This window comes from Ammospiza caudacuta, chromosome 23 (assembly GCF_027887145.1).
Source record: "Ammospiza caudacuta isolate bAmmCau1 chromosome 23, bAmmCau1.pri, whole genome shotgun sequence".
NCBI lineage: Eukaryota > Metazoa > Chordata > Aves > Passeriformes > Passerellidae > Ammospiza > Ammospiza caudacuta.
In genome coordinates this window covers 3,203,722-3,227,179 of record NC_080615.1, presented here as the reverse complement: position 1 = coordinate 3,227,179, position 23,458 = coordinate 3,203,722, and the positions used below count along the sequence as shown (strand labels likewise).

The following is a 23,458-nucleotide window of genomic DNA, read 5'->3' as shown; positions in this document are numbered from 1 at the left end:
AATATCAGCTAAACGGCTCCAACGCCCCTCTGACAGAATTCAGAGAGAAACCCATCAAATTGATTTTTATTTATTTGCATTCTTTACAATTCCTGGTCAATCAGCCCCGATGAGAGCCGCAATTCCTGATTTGGCGACGGCTCCGTGTGTATATAAAAATCACTGCCGGCAGGACGGGGCGGGCAGGGTGCTCCCGCCGCTGCCTGCGCTTACAAACGGTATAAAACAAACCCGAAAGAGCCCCCCTCGAACCCCCAGCAAACCCCCGAATCTCTGCTGCACAGGCAAGGCTGGGTCAGTGCGGTGTCTGGCGCGGCCGGCGCCGGCTCCTCTACGTCCTTGACAACCCGCGGTTGTCCAAATCTTTCACCTGGGCAGTAAAGAAAGTTCATTAGGTACAATTCCATGTTTTTTTCCCAAACTGAGCAGGTCTGGGCTTGCTCTGGTGCCATACCTTGTATATTCGGACCAGCCAGTGCTCTGTGGTGTACGCCTCCTCCAGCACGTCCAGCTCAAAGTCCTTGTTGCCGATTTCTGCGTTCCTCACCCGGTCGTAGCCTGGCGGTCGCTCTGGGAGAGAGGAAAGCACAGGCAGTGCTGCTGTATCTTACCCAGAGATATCAGGGCACAGAGGAGCCCCCCAGAAGCTGTGCCACACCCCAGGGTGACTCAGGGACTCACTGGCCTCAGTGTAGACCTGGCCGAAGCGGTAGTAGCACATCTTGTACATGAGGCAGTTGAGCAGCACCGGGGAGCCCTCGCGGTCCACCCGGAACTCCCCGGTGGGGGTGTAATAGTCGTGCTCCTTGATGTGCCTGCCCGTGTCCGTGCTGCCCCCGATCCGCACCATCCACAGGAACTTGTTGATGTCTGCAAGGCAGAGAGGTGGGGGGCAAAGAATGAGGGCTTGAGTTGATTTGGGGGGCCAAGAGCAAGGGGTTGCATTGGGGTGAAAGAACAAGTTGGGATGAGGTAAAAGAATGAGGAGCCAAGTTGAGCTGGGGAGCCAGGAGGGAGGGTTGAGGTGATGTGGGGGGGGGCAAAAGCAAGGTTGAGATGAGGGAGAGCTCCAGAGAGGAGCATTCTGGCCCCGTTTTCACTCCACAGCCCCAGTTGGAGGTGGGATTCTGCCACCAGCACCCCCAGCTGGGTCTGACCCGGATCACAGCAGGATCTCACCATCCGATGAGTACCCGGTGAGGCCACCAAAGATCACCAGCACGTAGCTGACATCCAGCTCCCTCATGATCTCGTAGGCTTTCTCCTCCGTCGATGCCATGGCCTGGGGTGACACCAGCACAGATGTGGTGTCAGCCAGTGCTGACGTGGTGCCCAGAAATGCTGGCAAAGGCAGGGGGAGAGGGAGGGACCCACCTGGCCGACACGGGAGATGTGTGTGTTGTTCCAGGTGTTGTTGTCCACCAGGATGGTCCGGTTGGCCATGGCAGTGATCTGGTACCCATAGTCCCACCAGGACATCACCTTGGCATCCTGCACCAAACATGGCCGGGCATCAGCACCTCAGTGGGCAATGTGGGGTGCCCAAGGCCCCAACACCCCATACTGTCACAGACACATTTTATGAAAAATCCTTTCCTTAGGATTTTTCCTCCTGAGAAGCTGTGAGGCCTCAGGAACAAAATGTAAACAATGGTTATCTGCTGCTGTGGAATGCAACAGGTGCATCTGGGATTGGTCTCGTGTGGTTGTTTGTAATTAATGGCCAATCACGGACTCTCTGTCCACGACACAAGCTTTTGTTATCTTCCTTCTTTTTCCATTCTTAGCCAGCCTTCTGATGAAATCCTTTCTTCTATTCTTTTAGTATAGTTTCAATATAATATATATCATAAAATAATAAATCAAGCCTTCTGAAACATGGAGTCAGATCCTGGTCTCTCCCCTCATCCCCAGACCCCTGTGAACACGGTCACACCCGCACCTCCGGCGTGTTGTGCCGCAGCCAGTAATACGCCTCTCGGAAGTCATCGAAGATGATCCTGCTGCCATCACCACCACGGGCAGAGAGGACGATGGAGGGGGAGGAATAGGCCTCACTGGTCACCCAGGTGGAGTGGAAGGTGTAGGTGATCAGGAAAAACGCCATGACCAGGATCATGCCACTGGCAACCTGTGGGAACAACCCAGGGTCTCAGCACTGGAGGGACGGGGCCGTCAGCCTCCTGCAGTCAGCCCATCAACACCAGGTGTGTTCCTGAGCCAGCCTGGTGCTCACCTCATTTTTAATGGGGTAGGTGGAGTCCTGCTGCTTTTTGCTCTTCTTGTCTGGCCGGCTGATATCCAGGTTCTTCATGTAGGTGGACAACACCTGAGAGACCCCGATGCCAGACAGGATGCACATCACCGGAGCCAGCACCAGCATGAGACGCACCTGTGGCAACAGCAGAACTGCTGGAGAAGGAATCCAGCAAAAATCCAAGGGAATTGGATGCCATTCCTAATCCAGCACCAATTCAGTGGATATATCAGCCTTGGGATAAACCTGTGGTTGGTTTTTAGTGGGGAGCTGCCACCATCTCAGACACCCCTGAGGGAAATTCCTTGAAATGCTCAAAATTGGCCCATATGGGAAATTTTGGTCACTTAGCAATCTTAGGTGGAAGCAAGGACTGGTAGCTGCCTCCACAGCAGAACTCAACCACATTTAGTGTTCAGGGTGCCACAGGAAGAGTGGAAATGGGCTCATCAACAACTGTTTGTCAGCACTCCCTGCCTCAAAACCCAGAGAATTTGTCTGAGATTGCACTGGGTGCTCTGGGAGATCAGGAACCCTGACCAGGCAGCACTAGCCCCAGGGACAGTCACACCCAAACCACTGAGTTTTGCAACTTCACCTTCCCTCACTGCAGAGGGACAAAACAAAACCACGTTTATGGAAGGGAGAAAAGCCCTCAGGGTGAAAGAATCATCACTAAGTTCAGAAAAACAAATCAAATTGTTATGAGCACTCAGAGGCAGTGCTGGTGCCCGCAGCCCTCACCATGACAGCTGAGAAGTACATGCTGGTCACCCCGTACATGATGATGAAGATACGGGCATCTGAGAGGTTGCTGAAGCAGTAGTAGAGACCAACTGTGAGGGGGAAAAAAAGAGGTCAGGTTCAGCTCAGAGATGAAATTAAACCAGGCACTGAGGGACACAGCAGGACACAGAAGGCTTGGCACAGCCAAGAGGCAGGAAAACCCTCTGGTGAGTAACTCAGGATGTAGCAACTCACCTGGGAACATGAAAACAAGGAGCTGCAGGTCGAAGTAGTAGGAGGACCAAGTGGTGGGCTGGTGCTCAGAGACAGAGGCGATGATGGGGATGTTGTTCTTGGCATAGGAAGGGTCCAGCAGGGAATAGAAACGCCCCGTCCATGGGGAGATTTTCCCTAGGAAAGTGCAGAAAACAAACCCTCTTTGGATCCAGCAGAGTAACAGCAAATGTTGACACATACTCTCCCAGGGAACCACATGTGAGGCTGAATGAGTGATCCCAGACCTCATTTGGAATCTCTACTACTCAAACCTGCCATTTTGGAAAGGAAATACAATACAATTTCACTGTAAAGTCTCCTCCCTGCTCAACCTCTACCTTTAGCATCTCTTTGCTACTACAGAGCAACAACCAGTATCTGCAGCACCAGCCTGGTGTCCCCAGAGTCTCTGCCCCTCCTGTCTTACAGCTGCTGCTTAAATATTCCTTGCTAATGCACAAATTCACGCAGGTCCCAACCTCCCCCTTTGAGGGACTCACAGCACTGGCACCACACTAACACAGAGTTTAAGATGGACAAATTCCATGCCTTGGGAAGCAAGGAAAGAGGGTGAAACACCCTTGCAATGGCCACAGCCTCAGGCTACCTGTGAGCATCAGCACAGCCCCGACGGAGAGGAGGACGAAGCCGACCAGGGAAATGACACTCCTGAAGAGGATCTCAAACTGCTGAGGGTTCAGCTTGCTCCGGAGGTAGTCCACAAAGGCATGGATCTGGCACAGGCCGAAGACTCCAAGGGCAGCCATGTGCTCTGAGGAGAGGACAGGCTGGGAGGGGGGCAGAACATGGTCAGACATAGATGAACAGGAGCCATTACTGGCTTTTTCCACAAATCACTGCTTGGCACAATCTCTGCCAGCCACAGGAAAATGTTCAAATGTTCCTTCCCTGTGACTGGCACGAGCTCTTTTCCTACATCCGCTTTGATTCTGATAAGAATCCATGTAGAAAATTAACCAGATTCTCTTGAAAACATGAGCTGGGCAGGCCTGTTTCCTGCCATACCAAGACACACACGGCATGAGTGCTTCCTTCAGCAAAACCAAAGATATTTTTATGAAAGACAAATGGTGCTGGGAAGGTTATTAGGTGCTTTGAAGGTTATTAGACACTTTGAAAGTCATCCAGCACAGCTAAAGGCTCATTTTGTAAAGGTGGCAAGGAATCAGCATAATCGAAGCTGGAACAAGGAGTCAGCACCCACTCATAATCTCAGTGATGAAGGGCAAGAAGTAAAACCAGGTGTCAGCACACTGCTGCTCTGTTAGAAGCCATCCCTGAGTTCAAACCCTGCTGGTGCCCACCTGGAAGCCAACAAAGGAGATCTGCATGGAGAGGATGGTCCCCAGGCAGTAGACTGTGCAATAGGCCACATAGATCCTGTGGGAGAAGCGCCCGGTGAGCATCAGCACCAGCACGTGCAGGGGGATGAGGTTGATGAGGAACACGTAGCCACCCCACGAGGAGACCTGCAGGACACAAAGCAGACACACACCACAAGTTCCAGGCTGAACAGCTGCAGAGCTGAGGTGGAACACAGAAGTTCAGCTTTCCTAGGATTACAGGCAGGATTTTCACACAGTAGCAATACCAGCCAGGATCCTCCAAAACTGACAGAAACATGGATTTTTCAACACTACTAAGAACACCTCACCCAAAACCCACTAGTTTTGCAAGAAAGGACCCATTCCCTTCCCACCTCCATAGAGGTTTTAGCTCTCTGGACACACTGCCACAGAACAGCACACCATGGCTGCCTGCTGAGTACATCCAGAGAGATCTCAGAGCCAGGGTTACCCCAGAGCTGGGAGAAGGGACACTCACCATGTAGAAATAGGCGAGGGCACACATGGCTGCCCAATAGATGGAGCCAGTTTTGACAGCTTTGATCCACATGTAGTAGGTCAAGAGCATGCAGAATATGGCAATACCTGTGGAAGGAGCCAGAGCTGTAAATGCCATCCCTGGGGCACAGCAGAGAACTCAAACCATTAAAAACAGATCTGGAAATGCTTTTGCTGCTCCATCACACAAAGAGCCAGGCCTGGGAAAAGCACTTGATATCTGGTTTGTACACTGAAACACTGTGGTGTTTGTGTCTAACAGCTCACGTGGCTTCTTCCAGCCACACCAGCTGGGAGAACTCCTACACAGCCCCCAAAAGCCCAGCTGCAGCACAGGAGCCAGGATCCTCCTCTGCCCCAGGCTGTGGCAGTGAGATTGCTGTCTTTGCCAGTCCCAATGTCACTGCTGGAACAGGGATAAAAGCACAGAGGAACCATACAGTAGCTCCAGTTCCAGGCAGAGTTTGGGGAGGTGACAAAATCCTTTTGACTGGCAAACAGGGATACTGGAGTAAACCCACTGCCAGAGCTGGGAGACATTCCCTCTGCTCCACAGCATGGCCAAAAACCATCTCTGATCTTTGATGGGTCAGGTTTGTTCAGCACAAACCCAGCAGGGATCACCAGGAAAGGACAGACCTCTCTTGTGCTCTGCAGCATCTTCCAGCACCACTTTCCAGCACCCAATCCACTTCTTCCTAGTAGCCATCCTATTCAACCTAGAGATTGCCCTACTCCTCCCACTACCATGAGCCACCCAGCTACAATCTCCCACTGCCACCCTAACCTGAACCTCCTTACTCATCTTCCTCCTTACACTAGGGCTAGGATAGGAATGAATCCAAGGTGGGTTAGAATGAGCAGAATAACAGAAAGTTAGTCTAACTAACAGTTGATTTTGATTCAAAAAATTATAGCTTCCACCCTATAACTTTGTGTCCTGCCTCCATCTAAGCTTCTACTCAGCCTTCAGGTTTACCCTTCCACTGAACTCACCTGATCTCAGCTTTCCCTGAGGATCACAAACTCACCTTCATTATCATAGGAGCCAGCAACAGAGCGAGAGATGTATCCAGGCACAACAGCAATCATGGCAGCAGCAAGGAGTCCTGCCCCTGCATCCTGGGAAAAACAGCCAGGGAAGAGACATCTGGGTTTAGGGATTTATTGCTAAAAAGAATAAAAATCATGTGTGGAAATAAAGTTTTCAAACAGATCTGCCACTTCCCAGAAGGCTGGGGTTTTGAGGAGCGTGGTGTTCACCTCCAAACCTCTGACCCAGCTGCTCTCCCAAACGGCAAACAGTCCCACTCCTCTGGAAAGCCAAAGCCTGTGGGGCACACCCTGCTGGCCCCTGTACCTTGAGCTCTTTGGTGAGGTGGTAAGTCACAATGGTGGTGAAGGAGGAGAAGAGGGGAGCCAGGAACACGCAGACGTTGCGGATGTCGATGGTGATGTGGAAGAAGTGCAGCACGTGGTAAATCGCTGCTGATGTGATCATCAGGCCTGGGGATGGAAATGAAACATTATCAGGGTGCTCCAGAGTCACCAGGAGGGAGCTGCTGCCAAGGATGCATCCCCAAGCTGGCACTCATGGAGCAGTCCCCAGCCTGACTTTCCCTCCCACCAGGTGCATTTCAGCTTGGCAAAGCTTTACCTGGGTAAATGGTTCCCCCGATGATCCTGCCCAGGGGGTACCACGCTCGGTCATCAAACCAATTGTGGAATTTGTAGAAGCCCTCCTCGGCCAGGAAGCGGGTGGTGCGGTAGTTGAAGTACCTGTAAGGGTGACAGAGTGTGACACCTGTGACAGTGACAGGTATCTGTGTCACAGCCCACTGTGGGGGCTGCTCCATGTGTTCCCTGAATAGAGAACTGGCCCAAACCTCAGCTGCAAAGGTTCATTCCTCCTCCCAGTGGGACTAATAGTGTGTTTACAAAGGTGACAGTGGCCCTTGGGATTGATTCAATCAGCAACAAGCTTGGGACAGACACAAATTGTGCCAGGAGCTCTCTCTCCTGCTGTCCCAAGTCAGGAGTAACCACATCCCTGGAGAAAAGCAACAGCAGGTGATTCTTGCATCTGGGCTGCAGCAAGAGCCCTGGGTACCAAGGAAATTTGGGTGTGGAAGAGAAAAAGCAAGCTGAACTGAAACATGTCCTCCAAATCCCACATCTTCAACAGAGATTTACTTGAGCCCGGCACCATCACCTGAATTCTGTGTGCTCCAGAACAGGAAAAGCCCAACAGGCCCCCAGAAAAAGAGGAAACAACACTTACGGGTCAAACTCATGGATGACACTTTCAAATCTCAGGACAGAGAAAAGCCTCGTGGAGAAAGCTGCAAACAGAGAAGGGGCAGAGTGAACACACAGAGCTCAGGAGTCACCCCCGGTTTTCCTGCACCAGGAGCCACCCCTGAGGGCACAGACTTACACAGGACAGCTGCCATGGACAGGATGAGGAGCTTGAGCAGCGTGTCCTGCTTCTCATAGGAGAGCCGGAGGAACCCCAGCTTGGTCATTCTTACATCAAATGCAGGGCCTGAGGATCCCTGAACACCTAAACACAATCAGGAACATCAAAAGCCTTTAAAGCCTTCAGGAGCCTTTGGATTTTAAATGCCCCCCTCTGGCCCAGCCTTCACCCCTGCCAGGTGCTTGTGCCTCCCCCCACAAACCTCTCACCTCCTGTCCTGATCTGAGCTGTCACCCCAAACCCCAGCTGGTTTTCCTTCCTTTACAGAGCCCAGAACTTCTCCGGGGCAGAGGACTTGCCTGTTTCTCTGTGCACAGAACAAAACCACAGGGTTAACTTGAGCAAACCCCTGCCCTCCCTCTGGATGCTCTCTGAAGTGTAACCGTCACCTGCAAGTAATGCACAAAAAATTGGAGAATGGAAGAAATGGGTGTTTTTTCTCACACACAGGAGATCTGAATGGCTCCTGGTTACAGCCAGTTTGGATCACTTATGTCAAATACATATACACATATATATATCTCCCAGTAGTTTGTTAATGCAGACCAGGGCAGTAAATTGGTTTTGCTCACACCAGGCTGTTTAATTCAACTTCCCCGAGGGAAGGAAAAGCCACAGAAACCCTGGGGTTGCAAACCGAGGAAGTGACACACTTACTGAACAATCACAGCTTTAACATTTTTCTACCTTGAAAACACTCAGATTTCTTCAAATCGTTCCTTGCCCAATCAGTCAGGAAAACCCCTCGCAGTGCTCAGTCCCATCACGGGTCCCTAAATGTGCAGTTCAGGTCTCTGAGCTACAACACCAGGCAGGACGCAGTGGGACAGGCTGAGATTTAAAACCCCAACACCCCGGGCCTGGAAAAGCCTGGCAGTGCCCAGCAGTGATTCCGGCCGGCGCACGCCGGGCACTGCCTGGTACAAACACCGGCGGTGGTCATTTCCTGGATGCCCCGCCATAACGGAGCGCAGTGCAGGCGCCTCCGGGCACCAGCGGCTCTGCCCGGGGTGCCCCGATGCCCTCGGGGGGGACCCCTCACCCCCAGGAACTGCCCTGACACGGAGCGCACCCGACCCCGCGCTGCCCCCGCCAGGCTCCAGGCCCTGAGCAGCGCCGGGGTCTCAGCCCTCACGCTTGGGACCCCTCAACCCCCGCGCTCCCTCTCCCCACACGCCCCTCCAAGGCCCGGGCACGCCGTGACCCCTCAGGCCCCGCACACCCCGCAGCCCGGGCACCCCTGCACCTGCAGGCCGCAGGGCTCGCAGCTCCCCCGGCGCCGCTCGGCTCCCGGTGCCGGTGCCGATCCCGTCCCTCACCGCTGCCCCGCCGCCCCGTCCATCCGCCCCGCTGCCGCCGCCGCCAGCCCGCGCCCCGCCCCCGCTCGCTTCCCATTGGTCGTCGCGCACGCCACTCCAAGAGCGGCCGCGCTCATTGGCCGAAGCGCCGAAAACTCAATCGGACGCGGGGCGGCGCGTGAGGAGCACGGCGCCTTCCCATTGGTGGAGCGGGAGGTGGGCGGTACCGGCGGGGAACGAGCCGTGACGTGTCCGTCCGGGTTGGCGGGGCCGCGCGGGTCACGTGGGCGGAAGCGGAAGCGCGCGGGCCTGGCCACGTGGGCGGCGGAACCACCGTAGGTGCGGGGGGAGCCCGGCCCGGGAACCTCGCCCGCAGGAACGAGAGCGGCACAACAGAAGGGCTGAGAATCGTGGTCTCTCCGTTTAATGTTTCAGTGTGAAAATACTAGAGAAAAGTTGATAAACCGGCCCGAAATATCCAAAGGGGTCTGAACGTCACCGGTTCTTTCCCCGACCCGACAGAAACGGTACATGCACGGCACGGGGACGCTGTGCTCGACGGCAGCGGGAGCTCCCGGAAATGCCCGCCCCCCTCCCACGACCTGAGTTAGGGGAGATGGAGGGAGCGGGAAGGGGGACGAGGGACACGGGGGAGACACGGGAGGGACACAACGGCAAAACGGGTGACGGGCTGGCGACCCACGGCCCGAGCGGGGACATGGCACGGGAAAGGCGTACAAAAGAGTCCACTATAAAACAAGCGCAGGGCACAACCCGGCTCCTGGAAACTCACAAAGGTGTTAAAAACCCAGATTTGTCCCCCAAAAAAATTTCCAGGGGGAGACGCAGAGCTGACAGTGACACCTGGTCAGGCTGGGTCCTGCCCGACCCTGGAGATCGGGGGCGCAGAGGAGCCCGTGGGGTCCCCCCTCCCCGGGCTCTGGGGGCAGCTCAGTGCCCCGGAGCAGCCGCGTGTTTGGCAGGAGAGGGCGAGGAGGAGGAGGAGGAGGAGGAGGAGGAGGGGGAGGAGGAAGCACCGCTCAGGGCGGACTGAAGGTAAACGGTCTTGTGGAAGAGTCTGTTGCTGAGGAAAACCACCAGGGAGAAGAGACGGAGCTGGAAGTGGCTGAAAGGGAAGAGAGTCGTCAGCTCTGGATGCCAAACACCCCTGCAGGGTTTTGGGGAGCACTGGGGTGCTGGACAGGGGTCAGTGGGTGGCTGGAAACGAAGGATACTCACTAGGTTTTGCCGGGGGTCCTGGCTTCGTTGGCGCTGATGATGAAGAGAGGGAAAAGGATGGAGAAGAGGCAACCACTGCAAGGGAAAAGCACAATAAAATAAAATTAAATAAGGGGAACTCAGTGGGTGTCAGTAGGAGGAGGAGGGGCCAGAGTGGCTCTCCCACCTGATGATGTAGGAGGACTGCATGGCCGTGAGAAATGCCAGGGGCAAGCCAAAGCCGAAGTAGTAGGGCCAGTTCCTCTCGATGTTGGACAACCGTTGGTGCATTTCGATTCCTGCAAGAGGAGAATCCTGTGGAAATGAACCCGTGGGGAGGAGACACCCTCACTGCAGCTTCACTGAACCATTTAGGCTGGAAAAGACCTCCAATCACCACCTTTGACCAATCCCCACCTTGTCCACAGACCAGAGCACTGAGTGCCACGTCCAGTCGTCTCCTGAACAACTCCAGGGATGGGACTGCACCACCTCCCTGGGCAGCCCCTTCCAATGCCTGACCAGCCTTTCAGTGAAGAAATTCACCCTGATGTCCAGCCTGAACCTCCCCAGCACAGCCTGAAGCCCTATCCTCTCATCCTGTCACTTGTTCTGTGGGAGCAGAGCCCAACCCCTCTGCTGTCCCCTCCTGTCAGGGAGTTGTGCAGAACCAGAGTAACCCCCCTGAGCCTCCTTTTCTTCAGGCTGAGCTCCCCCAGCTGCTCCACACTCTTCCCCATCTCTGGACATGCTCCAGCCCCTCAATGTCCCTTTTGTCCTGAGGGCCCCAGAACTGGACACAGCACAAGGCCTCACCAGTGCCCACACTGGGGCTGGTACAGGCCAGGTACCACTGGCCTTCTTACCACCTAAGCACTCTGCTGACCTACATTTACCCTTCATTCCATATAAAAACTGATGGGAGCTCAGCCTGACACCCCAATTGGATGCTCCTTCAGCAGAGAAATGCTCAATCCAGGCAAACTCCCCCTTTCCCTGCAGGAGCCTCCCTGACCTTTGTTGAACCAGCGGTACTCGAAGCAGTAGAGCGAGTAGAGCAGCGACATGTGGAGGAGGCTGATCAGCTGCCCAATGAGGTCGATGGGGAACAGGCTCACGATCATTCCCTGGCACAGAAAAGGAGAGAGGGATGCTCAGATTTGGGGCAGGGCAGCCCTTGAGCTGTGGGGTGGTTGTTTGTCTCACCTGGATGAGGAAAAGTGCCTGCAGCAGGAGGTTGAACAACATGTCAGCGATGATTTTGCTGACGCTGGGGAAGGGGTGAGGCTTCCTGCCCGACACTTCGAACGCCAGGTCTGCGATGTCCTGCCAGCACAGACAGGGGCTTCAGGCTAAGGAACTCCAGAGCAATGGGGGCCTCAGGGAAATTAAACCCAGGGGGATGCTCCTGAGCTGCTTTTGCCCACCAGGGATATGCCCAGAGCCTGTTTTGGGGCAGGATTTCATCCTGTGCTCCCACACCACCTGAGCAAGCCCCACCCAGTGAGGAAACGCCCCCTGTTTGCTCAAGGCAGGGCCCAGGTTCCTGTCACCCACCTGAAACCAGATGGCATTGACCACCTTACTGAGCACAAAGAGGGGCAGGACCCAGAGAGCGCTGAAAATGGAGGTGAGGATGAATTCCAGCCAGGACCAGACATCACCATGTAAGGAAGGGTCACCTTTGGAAGAGAGATAAAGAGACACACATGAGGAACTGGTGTAGGAACCTCCAAATGCTTCCTGGCACAGCCAACAGAGAGTTTCTCCTGACTCTAGTTCTCTAATGTCTTTAAAAGCACATTTCCACCCAGTTGATTTTTATTTAAATGCAAAAACACGCAGACAAATGTGTTTGAAATGGCAAGACCCCCAAGAGCACAGCAGGGTGATCCACCCCTGATTTTCCACTGGACAATTAATGATGGAATTGGTGGGTACTGGGAAGAAGAGGAAAACAGCACAAGGAGACAGAGGTGTGAGGAACAGCTCAATGGGACAAAGACCCTGAACTCATCCACCCCATGGGCTGCTGAGCAGCCTGGAGCCCCCAGGGGAAAGGCACCCACCGATGATCTGCGCCGTCACCGACTGAAGGACGGGGATGAACACTCGGTAGAACAAGAAGAGACTCAGCTGCAGGGAAAGACAAACAAGGAACCTCAGTGAGGCACTGCACGGGCATTTTGTGCTCCTGTGGCGGCTACAGATCCAAGGCACATGTGCCTCTCCTCCCTCAGCAACCCACAAATAGAGAGGAGTAAGGATTTCTGTTTAAATGCAGCCACAATCTACAGCTGAACACTTTGACATTTCCATGCCCATCCCCGTAGCCATGATATTTTCTGAAAAATCCTTTCCTTAGGACTTTTTCCCCTGAGAAGCTGAGAGGCCTCAGGAACAAAATGTAAACAATGGTTATCTATCTGCTGCTGTGGAATGCAACAGGTGCATCTGTGATTGGTCTCATGTGGTTGTTTCTAATTAATGGCAAATCACAGCCCAGCTGTCCAGACTGTCTTGGTCAGTCACAAGCCTTTGTTATCATTCTTTTTCAAGCCTTCTGATTAAATCCTTTCTTCTATTCTTTTAGTATAGTTTTAATATAATATATAAAATAATAAATCAAGTCTTCTGAAACATGGAGTCAACATTCTCATCTCTTCCCCCATCCTAAGACCCCTGTGAACACCATCACACACTCCTCATACTCTGCACCAGTGTAATGAGAAAATGAAGCCATTTATTTGCTTATTTGATTTATAAAGTGTTGGCTCCATTAAGGATCAGCCCTATGAACCAGGCATAGCAAGCCAGAGCTGAGGAAATGTCTTTAGGATGTCAATATGCAATTGGCAAAACATTATCCCAGGCTATAGCAAAGCAAGAATTGAATGTTCAAGAGGAGAGAAGTTTCAAAGACTTGGAAAAGCAGATTGAGTTTCATTTGTGGGTCTCTTGAATAAATCTGTGGTCCTGTATCCCATAGTGAATCCCTTAAAATCCAGCATTGGGATGGGAATGTGACGGTTCCCAAAAATTCCTGCTGCCACCACTCACAGCCTAGGAGGGCTGGAGCAGCACATGGGTTTTCACAGGGGTTTTAAAATAAAAACTGTAATAAATAAGAATCTCCACATACCCAGAAGACACCTCCATTCCAGGCACAACACTGAAATATGCGGCTCACTATCCGGGGTTCACTGTGGGAGAGAGGTGTGTTAATGTCCCAGCACCTGGACAAATGCTCACTCACAGGGGCCAACTGCTCCTGCCCCACGTTTTGGTCACCTTAGAAAAATCACTAGGAATCAATCAGCTCCACACCAATTGTGCACCTGATTTTATCCAAACACAGAAATCCTGGAAGGAAACCCTGCACAGATTCACACCATGTCTCAGCCAGTGCAGTCTCTACAAGACTTACATCAGGGAGACTCTTTCAACTTTTATTAACTCCCAAAATCTGCACTGAAACAGAAGAAAGCAAAGCTTTCTTCCAGATTTTAAAGCACATATTGTAGATCTCAGGCTTTGTTCTCCCCAAACTCTTGCCACAATAAAACTGTGACATTTGCGGCATGTTTTGGTCTCAGAAGGGGCTGTTTCAGCTCAGGATGGTTTTGGTGGCTATTTGGACATGCAAGAACAGCTCTGTGAGACTCTGCAGCACTTTCCCAGTCAACTCTTGACATCAGAATGATTTTGCTATAAAGAAAACCACCAAAATTCAGCTATTTATATAAACAACAACAAAGTTATATTTTTCTTCAGAGGCAGCCCAGATGTGGAGCTGCAGAGGCCCCTGAGATGTATCAGGATCATGGGAGAATTTTCTTTCACCTTTCAGCCACAATAATTGGTAAATATGTCTCAGAATGTGCATTACTGCCCAAAACCTCTGTGTGAAGTGCCAGCCCAGTGCCATCAGGGCAGCAGAGCCATCCTGGCATGGTCTGGGAGTCAGACATGGGAACAGATGCTGTTTGCTCCTGCATGGGGATAATTCTGGCATTTCCAGAGCCACTGGAGTTCTGCAGCTCCAAACTCCACAAAACACAGCAGGGCTGAGGAAAAGAGACACTCAAGAGGACACTGGATCCAAGCTGTTGTTTCTTCCCTGATCCCAGCAGCAACAATGGATCTGAGAGGGTACAATGATTCAGGAGGAAAAGAAACCCATAAATCCACGTTCTTTCAGTGGTAATTCAAGCTGATTATCAAACAACATAAAAGGCCTGACTCCTTATCTCCTGCTAACAGCTCTGGCTCCATGGCAGTGCAAAAAGGGAGTTTCATACCACGTATTCCCCATTTATTGGCTCTGGCTGCCAGAGGAGAAGGGAATTACCCCATTTGTGAGCAGCCACACCCACACTCACTTCTCCAGCTTCTTCTCTTCCATGTGAAACCTCCGCTGGGCGAGTGCACTGTTGGCTCTCCTGCGCCTCTGCTCTTCCCTTTTCTGCTGGATCCGGGCATCCAGCTTGGAGATGGTGCAGATGCCCCAGATGGAGTCCTTGATTCCCTGTGGGCATGAGGAGAGAGGAGCAATGGCATGTGGCTGAGCCACGCCATCCAAACCCTGCTGGTGCCATGGCTGGCCTCACTCCCTGGCTGCTTGGGCCCAGCTGGAGCAGCAGCACCACCTCTGTTCCATGGCCCAGTGACCCAAATCACTGCACGTTCCAGCATCTCTGTGACCAGCAGTAATTTTATCTGTAAAGGTGCAATTCTCTTCCAATTTGCACTATTTAAAACCCTGGCAAAAAATCAGAGTCTGATCTCTCCCAGCCTTGGCTGGCAGGAAGCCCCTCATCCCCTGCCAGCTTTCTGAGGCCAGTAAAATGGAATTACACCAATCTTTGGGATGTGTGAAGTCTCAGTGTATGCTGTGAGTTTGATGCTTATAGCTTCACTAATAAAAGCATCTGTCCTCATCCCAGAAACTTCCTCCCACCAGCCACATCCATGCAAGCCTGTTAATAAGAGTGCCCAGAAGTTTTCCCTTACTCCATGTTTGGCATATTTGCAGAGCTGCCTCTCAGGACTTGGCTTGTCCAGAGAGGTTGTGGCTGTCCCATCCCTGGAAGTGCCCAAGGCCAGGCTGGATGGGGCTTGGAGCACCCTGGGATAGTGGAAGGTGGGATATGGAGCAAGAAAGACTTAAAGATCCCTTCCAAACCAAACCCCTCTGGGATCCTGTCCCATTATTCCCAGCTCCAGGTGATCCCATATCCATGGTCATCACAATTTCCCTTTAAAATAAAAATCCTAAGCCAGGATGGTGTCACCACCCTGGTTGGCTTCACGGAGTTCTTGCCCAAAGAGGATAAATTCCAATCCCAAATTCATATCCCTGGCCCAGGCAGCTCTTACAGCTGTGTAGGAGCCCTGGGAAATGACACAACTCCTGCTTTTAGGCTGTGGTCACAGGGCTTTGATCAAACCTTTGTCTGTTTCCCAAACAGAGTTATTTCTGAGCATGAGTTATTGCTCAGTGACACAGCATGAGAGGCTTTTAGCCTGTATTTAACTCTGGATGATGGAAGACAAGGTGGGAACAATGAGGTGACACAGACCTTACTGCTGGGACAGAGCTGCTGTGGCCACAGACACTCATTTATTATTATTGCTATATTATTAAATTATACACAATATTGTACACTCTATATTAAAATATATTATAAACTTTCTGTCTTGTTACATATTGTAATATTATAATTAATGTTATTATTAATTATAAGATTACAATATATGACAATACACAGGGAAGAAGAGGAAAACAGCACAGGGAGAGAGAGGTGTGTCAATATTATCAATATTATTATTGATATTATTGTGATTTTTCATTAATTTGTGCCCAAAGGAAATTTGTCAGAGGTTCAGCAGCAAACACTGAGCCCTTTGCAATAGACACATCACACAACAATATTGAAATACACCTGGAGACCCTTTTCCTTCCTTGGAAAAGTCACCAAGAACCAGCTGCACACCAATTATGCACCTGATTTTATCCAAACACAGAAATCCTGGAAGGAATCCCTGCACAGACTCACCCCATGTCTCAGCCAGTGCTGTCTCTATAAGACTTACACCAGGGAGACTCTTTCAACCTTTATTAATTCCCAAAATCTGCACTGAAAGAGCAGAAAAGCAATGCCACAGGAGGGAGGGCGCTCCCAAAGCAGCAGGAGCAGCCCAGGAGCCTCACCCTGACGAGGTCATGAAGGAAGATTCTCACGCTGTCGGCCATCTCGACTCCAGCATCACCTCTGCTTCCCAAACTATCAACTACAGGGAGAGGGGGAGAGCCGGGCCCAGGCCTCTCTCATCCTGGAGAGACGGGAAACGGAGGAGCCTGCGGAGAGAACACACAGGGCACAGCTGGTGACATCGGGCTGGCCGGGAATGCCAGGGCCAGGCACACCCCGCTGATTGCCAACAGGACTGCCGCCCCAAAACAGGCCAGGGAATGGACCCAGCGAGCCCAGGGCTGGAGGAACAGCTCTTGGAAACCACCAGAGAAAGAAAAATCAGCCTCTGAAACAAAGCAAAAATAAACCAGCAGCTACCAAAACTCGTGCTTTCCCAGCAGGATGCAAACCTCGCGTTCCTCCAGGCAGCGCTGGAGCAGCTGAAGTCACCAACCCCGGCATGGCAGCGCTGCTGCTGCTGCAGCCGCGGGACGCAAACAGTTTAAAATCATTTTAAAGACGTGTTTGTTTTGGTTATTGTGAGTCAAACCCTGCCGGGATCTAAGCTGCGGAACCAGAACTGACCTCCAGATTTGTTACCGAGTTAATCACGGGCAGCTTCCTCCTAAAAACCCGAGTCAAGGAACACCCTGCCGAGGAGGGCACCCACAGGAATGGGGGGGTGACCCGGGGGTCTGCAACCCTGAGGGGGTGACCTGGGGGTCCACACCCCTCACAGCCGGGGTAACCCGGGGGTCAGCACCCCTGGCAGCTCAGGGGTGACCTGGGGGTCCGCACCCGTGAGGGGGTGACCTGGGGGTCGGCACCCCTGGCAGCTGAGGAGTGAGCTGGGTTGCGCACCCTGAGGGGTGACCTGGGGGTCAGCACCCCTGAGGGGGTGACCCGGGGGTCAGCACCCCTGGCAGCTGAGGGGTGACCCTCAGACAGACCCCGCCGTGGCTGCCGGGGCTCCGCGTGCCCCCCTCAGTTCGGAGCCCCGCGCTTTACCCCGGGCTGTTCCCACAGCCTCCCACATGGTGTTCGAAGGGGACAGCTCCCAAATGCCCTCAGGGCCGCCCCCGCAGTGCCCAGCGCCCCCGGGGGGTTTGTTTCGGGCCGGGAAGGCCGCGGTTCCCGGCGGTGCCCCCCGCGCGTGTCTCCGCACGCCGCCCCCGGCCCCCCGGTCCCCTCGCACTCACCGGGGCCGGCCGGGGGCGCACGGCGGGACGGGCCCGGCTCACACGGCCCGGCCGCGCCCACCGCGCATGCGCCGCGCCCGCCGCGCACACGCACTGCCGCGGCCCCGCCCGCCGCTGCTCGCCCCGCCCACCAACGGGACACGCCCATAGCGGGGCACCGCCCACAAGCCCCGGGCACCGCCCACCGCCCCAACTGCGCATACTCCAAAACCCAGCGCGGACACCTCTGTCCTGAATGCAGGGGCGCGTGCGCGCTGCTGCCGCCCGCCGCCAGAGGGCGCCACATGCACAGGGAAGGGAATTGCGAACACTGGGGAGATATTGGGAATGCTGGGGGGATACTGGGGGGAATGGGAGTACTGGGAACAGTGGGGGGATATTGGGAATGCTGGGGGGATACTGGGGGGCATGGGAGTACTGGGAACACTGGGGGGATATTGGGAATGCTGGGGGGATACTGGGGGGCATGGGAGTACTGGGAACACTGGGGGGATACTGGGGATACCGGGGGGAATGGATGTACTGGGCCCAGGAGCACTGGGGACACTGGGGGGATACTGGGCATACCGGGGGGAATGGGAGTACTCGGAAGGCTGGGGGGAGACCAGTGGGAATGGGCATATTGGGGCTGGGGCACTGTGGGGATATTGGGAACTCTGGGGAGATACTGGGGAGAATGGGAGTACTGGGGCTGGGGCACTGGGAACACTGGGGGAATACTGGGGATATCCGTGGGGATGGGTGTACTGGGGCTGGGGCACTGGGAACACTGTGGGCATACTGGGGATATCCGTGGGGACGGGTGTACTGGGGCTGGGGCACTGGGAACACTGTGGGCATACTGGGGATACCAGGGGAATGAATGGGCATACTGGGGCTGGGGCACTGTGGGAACACTGGGGACTGGAGGCACCGGGGCAGATAATGAGGGGATACTGGGGGCACTGAAGATGGGGACACTGCACGGTAGTGGAAATACTGAGGATACTGGGGCTGGAGGCACTGGGGGAATACTGAGGGCACTGGATCATGATGGAAGCACTGGGGGTATGGATGCAGGTGTCACCCACCTGGGGAATATTGTGCTCTGACTCCAAGATTCAGAAGGCTGAAGAGAAGCTTTATTAAACTATATTATATTACATTATATACTGTACTATATTCTGTGCTAAACTACACTAAACTAAAGAAAAACCTGTGACACTTTCCAGACAGTCACAACACCACTTTGACCCAATTGGTCAATCAGTCCAAACAACCATCACTGGTCCAATTAACAAATCATTCCTTGTAAACAATCTTCATAACGCATTCCACATGTGCCAAACAGGAGCAGCAGTAGAGATAATTGTTTTCCTTCTTCTCTCTCACTGCCTTCCCCAGGAAAAATCCTGGGAGAGAGAATTATGTCTCTCTATTCAGAGAATGTGAATACCACAGTGGGGGAAATGGGGGTTAGAGGGGACACTGTGGGGACAGCGAGGGACACTGGGGGAATAACATGGACACTGGATCTGGAGGATAGGGACATAATGGGGGTACTGGGGCTGGAGGGGATTGGAGCACCAGATAATGGGGATAATGGGAGCACTGGGGCAATGGGACCCTGAGAAGATATTGGGATTAGTGGGAACTGGGGAGGCAACAGGTAACACTGTGAGATCCTGGGGACTGCAGGTGCGGGAACATAATGGGGATACTGGGATGGAATGGAGTGTAGTGGGGACACTGAAGTTGTGGAAGGTGTCAATGGGGACATTAGAACTGAGGATACCAGGAGGATCCTGGTAGCCCCAGTGGAGGGAGCATGACAGGCATGGACCCCATTAATTCTCTGGCACACTCATCATCCATACATCCATTTTATTCCTACAGGACACCACCTCTGACCTGGGGAGGGGGTCCAGGGCTGTGCCTCAGTTCCCCCCTCCCCGCCCCCATCAGACCACGCCGAGCTCCTGCAGGGGCTCCCCATCCAGCAGCCTGTCCCAGCCCAGCCTGCGCAGGTCCAGGGTCTCGTAGCGGCCCCTGAGCAGCAGCTCGGCCAGGGCCCTGCCCGCGGCCGGCGCGTGCTGCAGCCCGTGCCCACTGAACCCCGCAGCTGAGAACAGGTTCTCCAGCCGGGGGTGCGGGCCCAGCACCGGGTTCTGGTCGAAGGTGTTGTAGTCGTAGTACCCTGCCCAAGAGCCCCTGACCTTCAGGGATTCAAAGGCTGGGACACGCCGAGCCAGCCGGGGCCAGATCTGCTCCTGGAAATAATCGTGATCCACCGAGAGATCGCTGGGATCCGGCTCTTCCTCCTGGAAAAGGATAAGCTGGGGGTGTCTGATAAGGAATAGGGGGGTGACGGATCTGAGGGGACCCCAGGGGCTCACCTCGGGGGGGCTCATCCCGCCCAGGTAGTTCCCAGCAGCGCCATCCGGACGGAAATAAGCACCAGAGGTGTCGATGAGGAAGGGGCAGGAGAGGCCAGGGCCATTGGGGCAGTGCCAGGTGAACACATACCTGGGGAACCCCAAACAGAGTGTGAGAGGTGCTCCTCTTGCCCCCCAGTATGGTGCAGTGGGGCTGGGATGTGGAGATGTTTGTCCTCCCCAAAAAATTAACATTGAGGAGGTCATGTCACTCTTAGGCACACTGGAGGGGCTGTGGGCACTGGGGGGATAATTGAAGTACTGTGGGGGTAATGGGGATAATAGGGCTGGGGGCACTGGCAAGGTAATGGGGACACTGGGGGAATAATGGGAGTATTGGAAATACTGGGAGAATACTGTGGATACTAGAGCTGGGGAGGCAATAGGTGACACTGAGGGGGATAATGGGGACACTGGGATTGGGAGTATGGGGACATAACGGGGACACTTGTGGGGCTGGGGGCACTTGAGGAATAATGGGAGCTCCAGGATGCCAGACCCCACTTCCAAATAACAAACTGAGGAAGCTCAACATCCCCCCCAGAGGGTGGTGGGTGCCGGGATGTGTGTCCCATTCTGTGATCCCCAAAATAGCACCTAAGGGTTCATGTCACCCCCTCAAAGACAGAGGATGCCAGGATGACACCCCCCAGAATAAAAGTGCTGAGGTGCTCCCCCATGACACAGTACTAAAGTACCCCCCAAAACAGCAGCAAGGGCATCACCCCACTGATAAAGGAGTTTCCAGGGTGTGCCCCCACTCTGAGCCCAGGAGCTGCCCGGCTGTCCCACTGTGAGCCCCAGTACCTCTTCCTGGGCTGGATGGGCAGGGCGGGCTGGCACAGCCCCCGGGGCAGCCCCTCTGCCTCCAGCAGCTTCCCCGCCCAGGCACCCGCAGCATTGACCACGATGGCACAGGCCACGGGCTGGTACTCCAGGCTGTCTGGCATGTGCACCTGGGGGGGCACAGACGGGGGGTCAGGGCTGCAGGGGGGTCACAGGCACTCTGGGGAGCCGGGGGGGCACACACACACTCACGTGGACGTATTTGATGCGCGCAGACGGCGGCACTGACGCCATCATGTAGTTGGTCGAGGTGACAAAAGCTGGAGGGTTTTGGGGTCAGGTGGGGGCTCCTGGGGGTGGCAGGGGGGAAGCCTCTCTGTGCACCCCCATCCCTCACCTCGCACCTCCCCGGAGCAGCTCTGGACTCCCAGGGACGTGGCTTTGCGCCGGAAAGCGTTGAGGAGGGTCCAGGGGTCGAACCAGCCTTCATCCTCCAGACCTGGGCAGGGAAACATGGGGGGAAACTCCTGTGTGACCCCCCCCAAATACATGCACTGGGGGGGCTGGACCTCCCTTTCCATAAATACAGCCAGGATGAAGGATGCATCAGGAGGATGAGGATGAGGAAGGATGTTGAGGGGAGTCTCCATGCCCTCCCCCATCCTCCCACATACCATAGGACGCCACAGCCACATCCTCCGTGTTCATCCAGGGGTATTTCTCCTTCAGCTGGGTGGGGGACAGCAAGGTCACCTGTGCCCCTTCATCCCTGGAGATGGCCAACATGTGGAGGGAGGTCAGGATGAACCCCAGCCCCTGAAACCCCCCCTGGGAGGGTCCCGTGTGTGTCCCCCACCTCTGCAGCTGCACGGCAGCCTCCAGGGCAGCGGCGTTCTGGGGGGATGCGAGGAACAGGTACCCCCCAGGGCGGAACTGGATGTCAATGGGAGGCTCATTCGGCACCCCAAGGTACTCCTGTAAGGAGATGGGGGGACCACAGTGAGCGGGGCTGGACTCCCCAAATTACCCCCGGCCCATCTAACCCCACGTACATTGATGTTGCGGAGGAAGCTGGCAGAGAATCGGGACATTTGGATATTTTCCGGGAGGGAAAACTGCTGCCGGATCCCCCCCGCCGACAGCACTGTGGAGGCTCTGGAATACTGAAGATATAAATACCCAAAGGTACTCATACTGATACTGAAGGCTCTGAATCCGCAGAACAGAAGGGGTTCAGGGGGTCCCCAGGCCCACAGCCTGCCCTGGGCGGGGTGTCTCACCGTGGGGTCCCGCTCCACCACGAGCACCCTCATGCCGTGCCGCCGCCGCCAGCCCTCCAGCACCTTCAGCCAGTAGGCCACGGACCAGCCCACCACGCCGCCGCCCACCACCACCACGTCGGCCTCGTCGGGGGGCCGGGGGTCGGGGTGGGTGCCCGGGGGGACCCAGCCGCGCCCGCCGCTCCCTGAGGCCGGCAGCTGGTCCCGCAGGGTCTGCGCCATGCGCTCCAGGGTCTGCCCCAGCTCTGCGGCGGAGCGGGGGCTGCCGAGCCTGAGGGGGCACGGCCGGCAGCCCCGGTACCTCTGCCCCCCCCGGGACCCCTCCGGGACATTCCCAGGATACCCCTCAGGCTCCCCCCGGGTGACCAGGAAAACGCCCCGAACACTCTGTGAACCACCAGAACGCTTCCAGTGACCTGGAATGACACCAGTGCCTCCCGCTGGGAGTCCACAATCCGCTCTGGGAATCACCCGAGACCTCCACCATGATCCTGCGAGAGCCCCCTTGGGACCCCCTCCAGTGTCCCCTGGGCCTGGCGGAACCCCCCGTCCCCTCTGAGACCCCCGGCCGCCCAACTCTCCCCAGCCCCAGCAGTGTCCCCTGCCATCCCCGCAGAACCCAGGGATCGCCCCAGGCCCCTCTGGCACGCTCCCATACGGACCGCAACTACCCCAGCGACCCCATTCCCAGCGACCCCCATTCCCAGCTCCCTTCCATTCCCGGCGCCCCCCATTCCCAGCGCCCCCCTTTCCCCGTTCCCCCCCATTCCCAGCGCCCCTAACTCCCAGCTCCCTCCATTCCCAGGGCCCCCAATTCCCAGCTCACTCCATTCCCAGCTCCCTCCATTCCCAGAGTCCCCCAATTCCCAGCTCCCCCCCATTCCCAGCGCCCCCCATTCCCAGCTCCCTCCATTCCCAGAGTCCCCCATTACCAGCTCCTTCCATTCCCAGGGCCCCCAATTCCCAGCTTCCCCCATTCCCAGCTCCCCATTCCCATCCCCCCACCCATTCCCAGCTCCCCCCTATTACTAGCGCTCCCCATTCCCAGCGCTCCCCGTTCCCAGCTCCCCATTCCCATCTCCCCCCATTTCCAGCGCACCCCCATGCCCAGCAATCCCGCCGTATATCCTCACGTACCCCAGCAACCCTACGTTCCCTGGGACACCCCAATTTACCTGCCCCCCTCCCCATTCCCCTTATCCACACCCAGACACCCCCTCCACTCTTCCCGTGTCCTTCCCCTCGTGTCCGCCAAATCCCCGGTGCGGTGCCGGGGACCCCTCGGGCTCTCACCGCGGAAGAAGTCGGAGCTGAGCGGAGCCGCGGTGCGGAGGGGGCGGCCCGAGCCCCATACCGGGGCCCATACCGGGGCCCATACCGGGACCCCCCCCGGTTCCGGGGTCCCCCCCACAAACCCCCCCGCCCCCCGCGCGCGCAGAGCGCGCCCCCACCGCAGCATGGCC

General features: G+C 55.3%; 3 protein-coding genes across 4 annotated transcripts; all 3 read right to left on the bottom strand.

Moving 5' to 3' along the window:
• Positions 1–82: 82 nt before the first annotated feature.
• Positions 83–8,947, bottom strand: STT3A (STT3 oligosaccharyltransferase complex catalytic subunit A). 2 transcript variants are annotated; one of them, XM_058818989.1, is made up of 19 exons: positions 8,850–8,947; positions 7,813–7,910; positions 7,562–7,687; positions 7,406–7,466; positions 6,782–6,903; positions 6,485–6,630; positions 6,156–6,246; positions 5,105–5,211; positions 4,585–4,749; positions 3,867–4,047; positions 3,239–3,394; positions 3,002–3,093; positions 2,237–2,392; positions 1,943–2,131; positions 1,375–1,491; positions 1,180–1,282; positions 682–870; positions 455–570; positions 83–370 (listed from the first exon to the last, which is right to left on the bottom strand). In XM_058818989.1, exons 3-19 carry the CDS (start codon positions 7,647–7,649, stop codon positions 332–334), a joined length of 2,118 nt encoding a protein of 705 aa, XP_058674972.1. In that variant the 5' UTR covers positions 7,650–7,687; positions 7,813–7,910; positions 8,850–8,947; the 3' UTR covers positions 83–331. The 2 variants fall into 2 exon arrangements, with proteins under 2 accessions (XP_058674972.1, XP_058674971.1); XM_058818988.1 differs by having other exon boundaries at positions 8,923–8,938.
• A 362-nt stretch (positions 8,948–9,309) lies between these two features.
• Positions 9,310–17,576, bottom strand: EI24 (EI24 autophagy associated transmembrane protein). The gene is made up of 11 exons (XM_058819039.1): positions 17,516–17,576; positions 16,334–16,480; positions 14,502–14,647; positions 13,262–13,322; positions 12,189–12,255; positions 11,677–11,801; positions 11,326–11,445; positions 11,135–11,246; positions 10,307–10,418; positions 10,141–10,215; positions 9,310–10,027 (listed from the first exon to the last, which is right to left on the bottom strand). Exons 2-11 carry the CDS (start codon positions 16,373–16,375, stop codon positions 9,853–9,855), a joined length of 1,035 nt encoding a protein of 344 aa, XP_058675022.1. The 5' UTR covers positions 16,376–16,480; positions 17,516–17,576; the 3' UTR covers positions 9,310–9,852.
• Positions 17,577–19,377: 1,801 nt separating this feature from the next.
• On the bottom strand, positions 19,378–23,457 carry FOXRED1 (FAD dependent oxidoreductase domain containing 1). Its single transcript, XM_058819121.1, has 10 exons — positions 23,289–23,457; positions 21,996–22,240; positions 21,768–21,878; positions 21,572–21,690; positions 21,390–21,484; positions 21,113–21,214; positions 20,968–21,035; positions 20,737–20,885; positions 19,891–20,020; positions 19,378–19,815 (listed from the first exon to the last, which is right to left on the bottom strand). The coding sequence occupies exons 1-10, from the start codon at positions 23,452–23,454 to the stop codon at positions 19,456–19,458; spliced, it is 1,545 nt and encodes a 514-aa protein (XP_058675104.1). The 5' UTR covers positions 23,455–23,457; the 3' UTR covers positions 19,378–19,455.
• Between the last annotated feature and the right edge of the window lies 1 nt (position 23,458).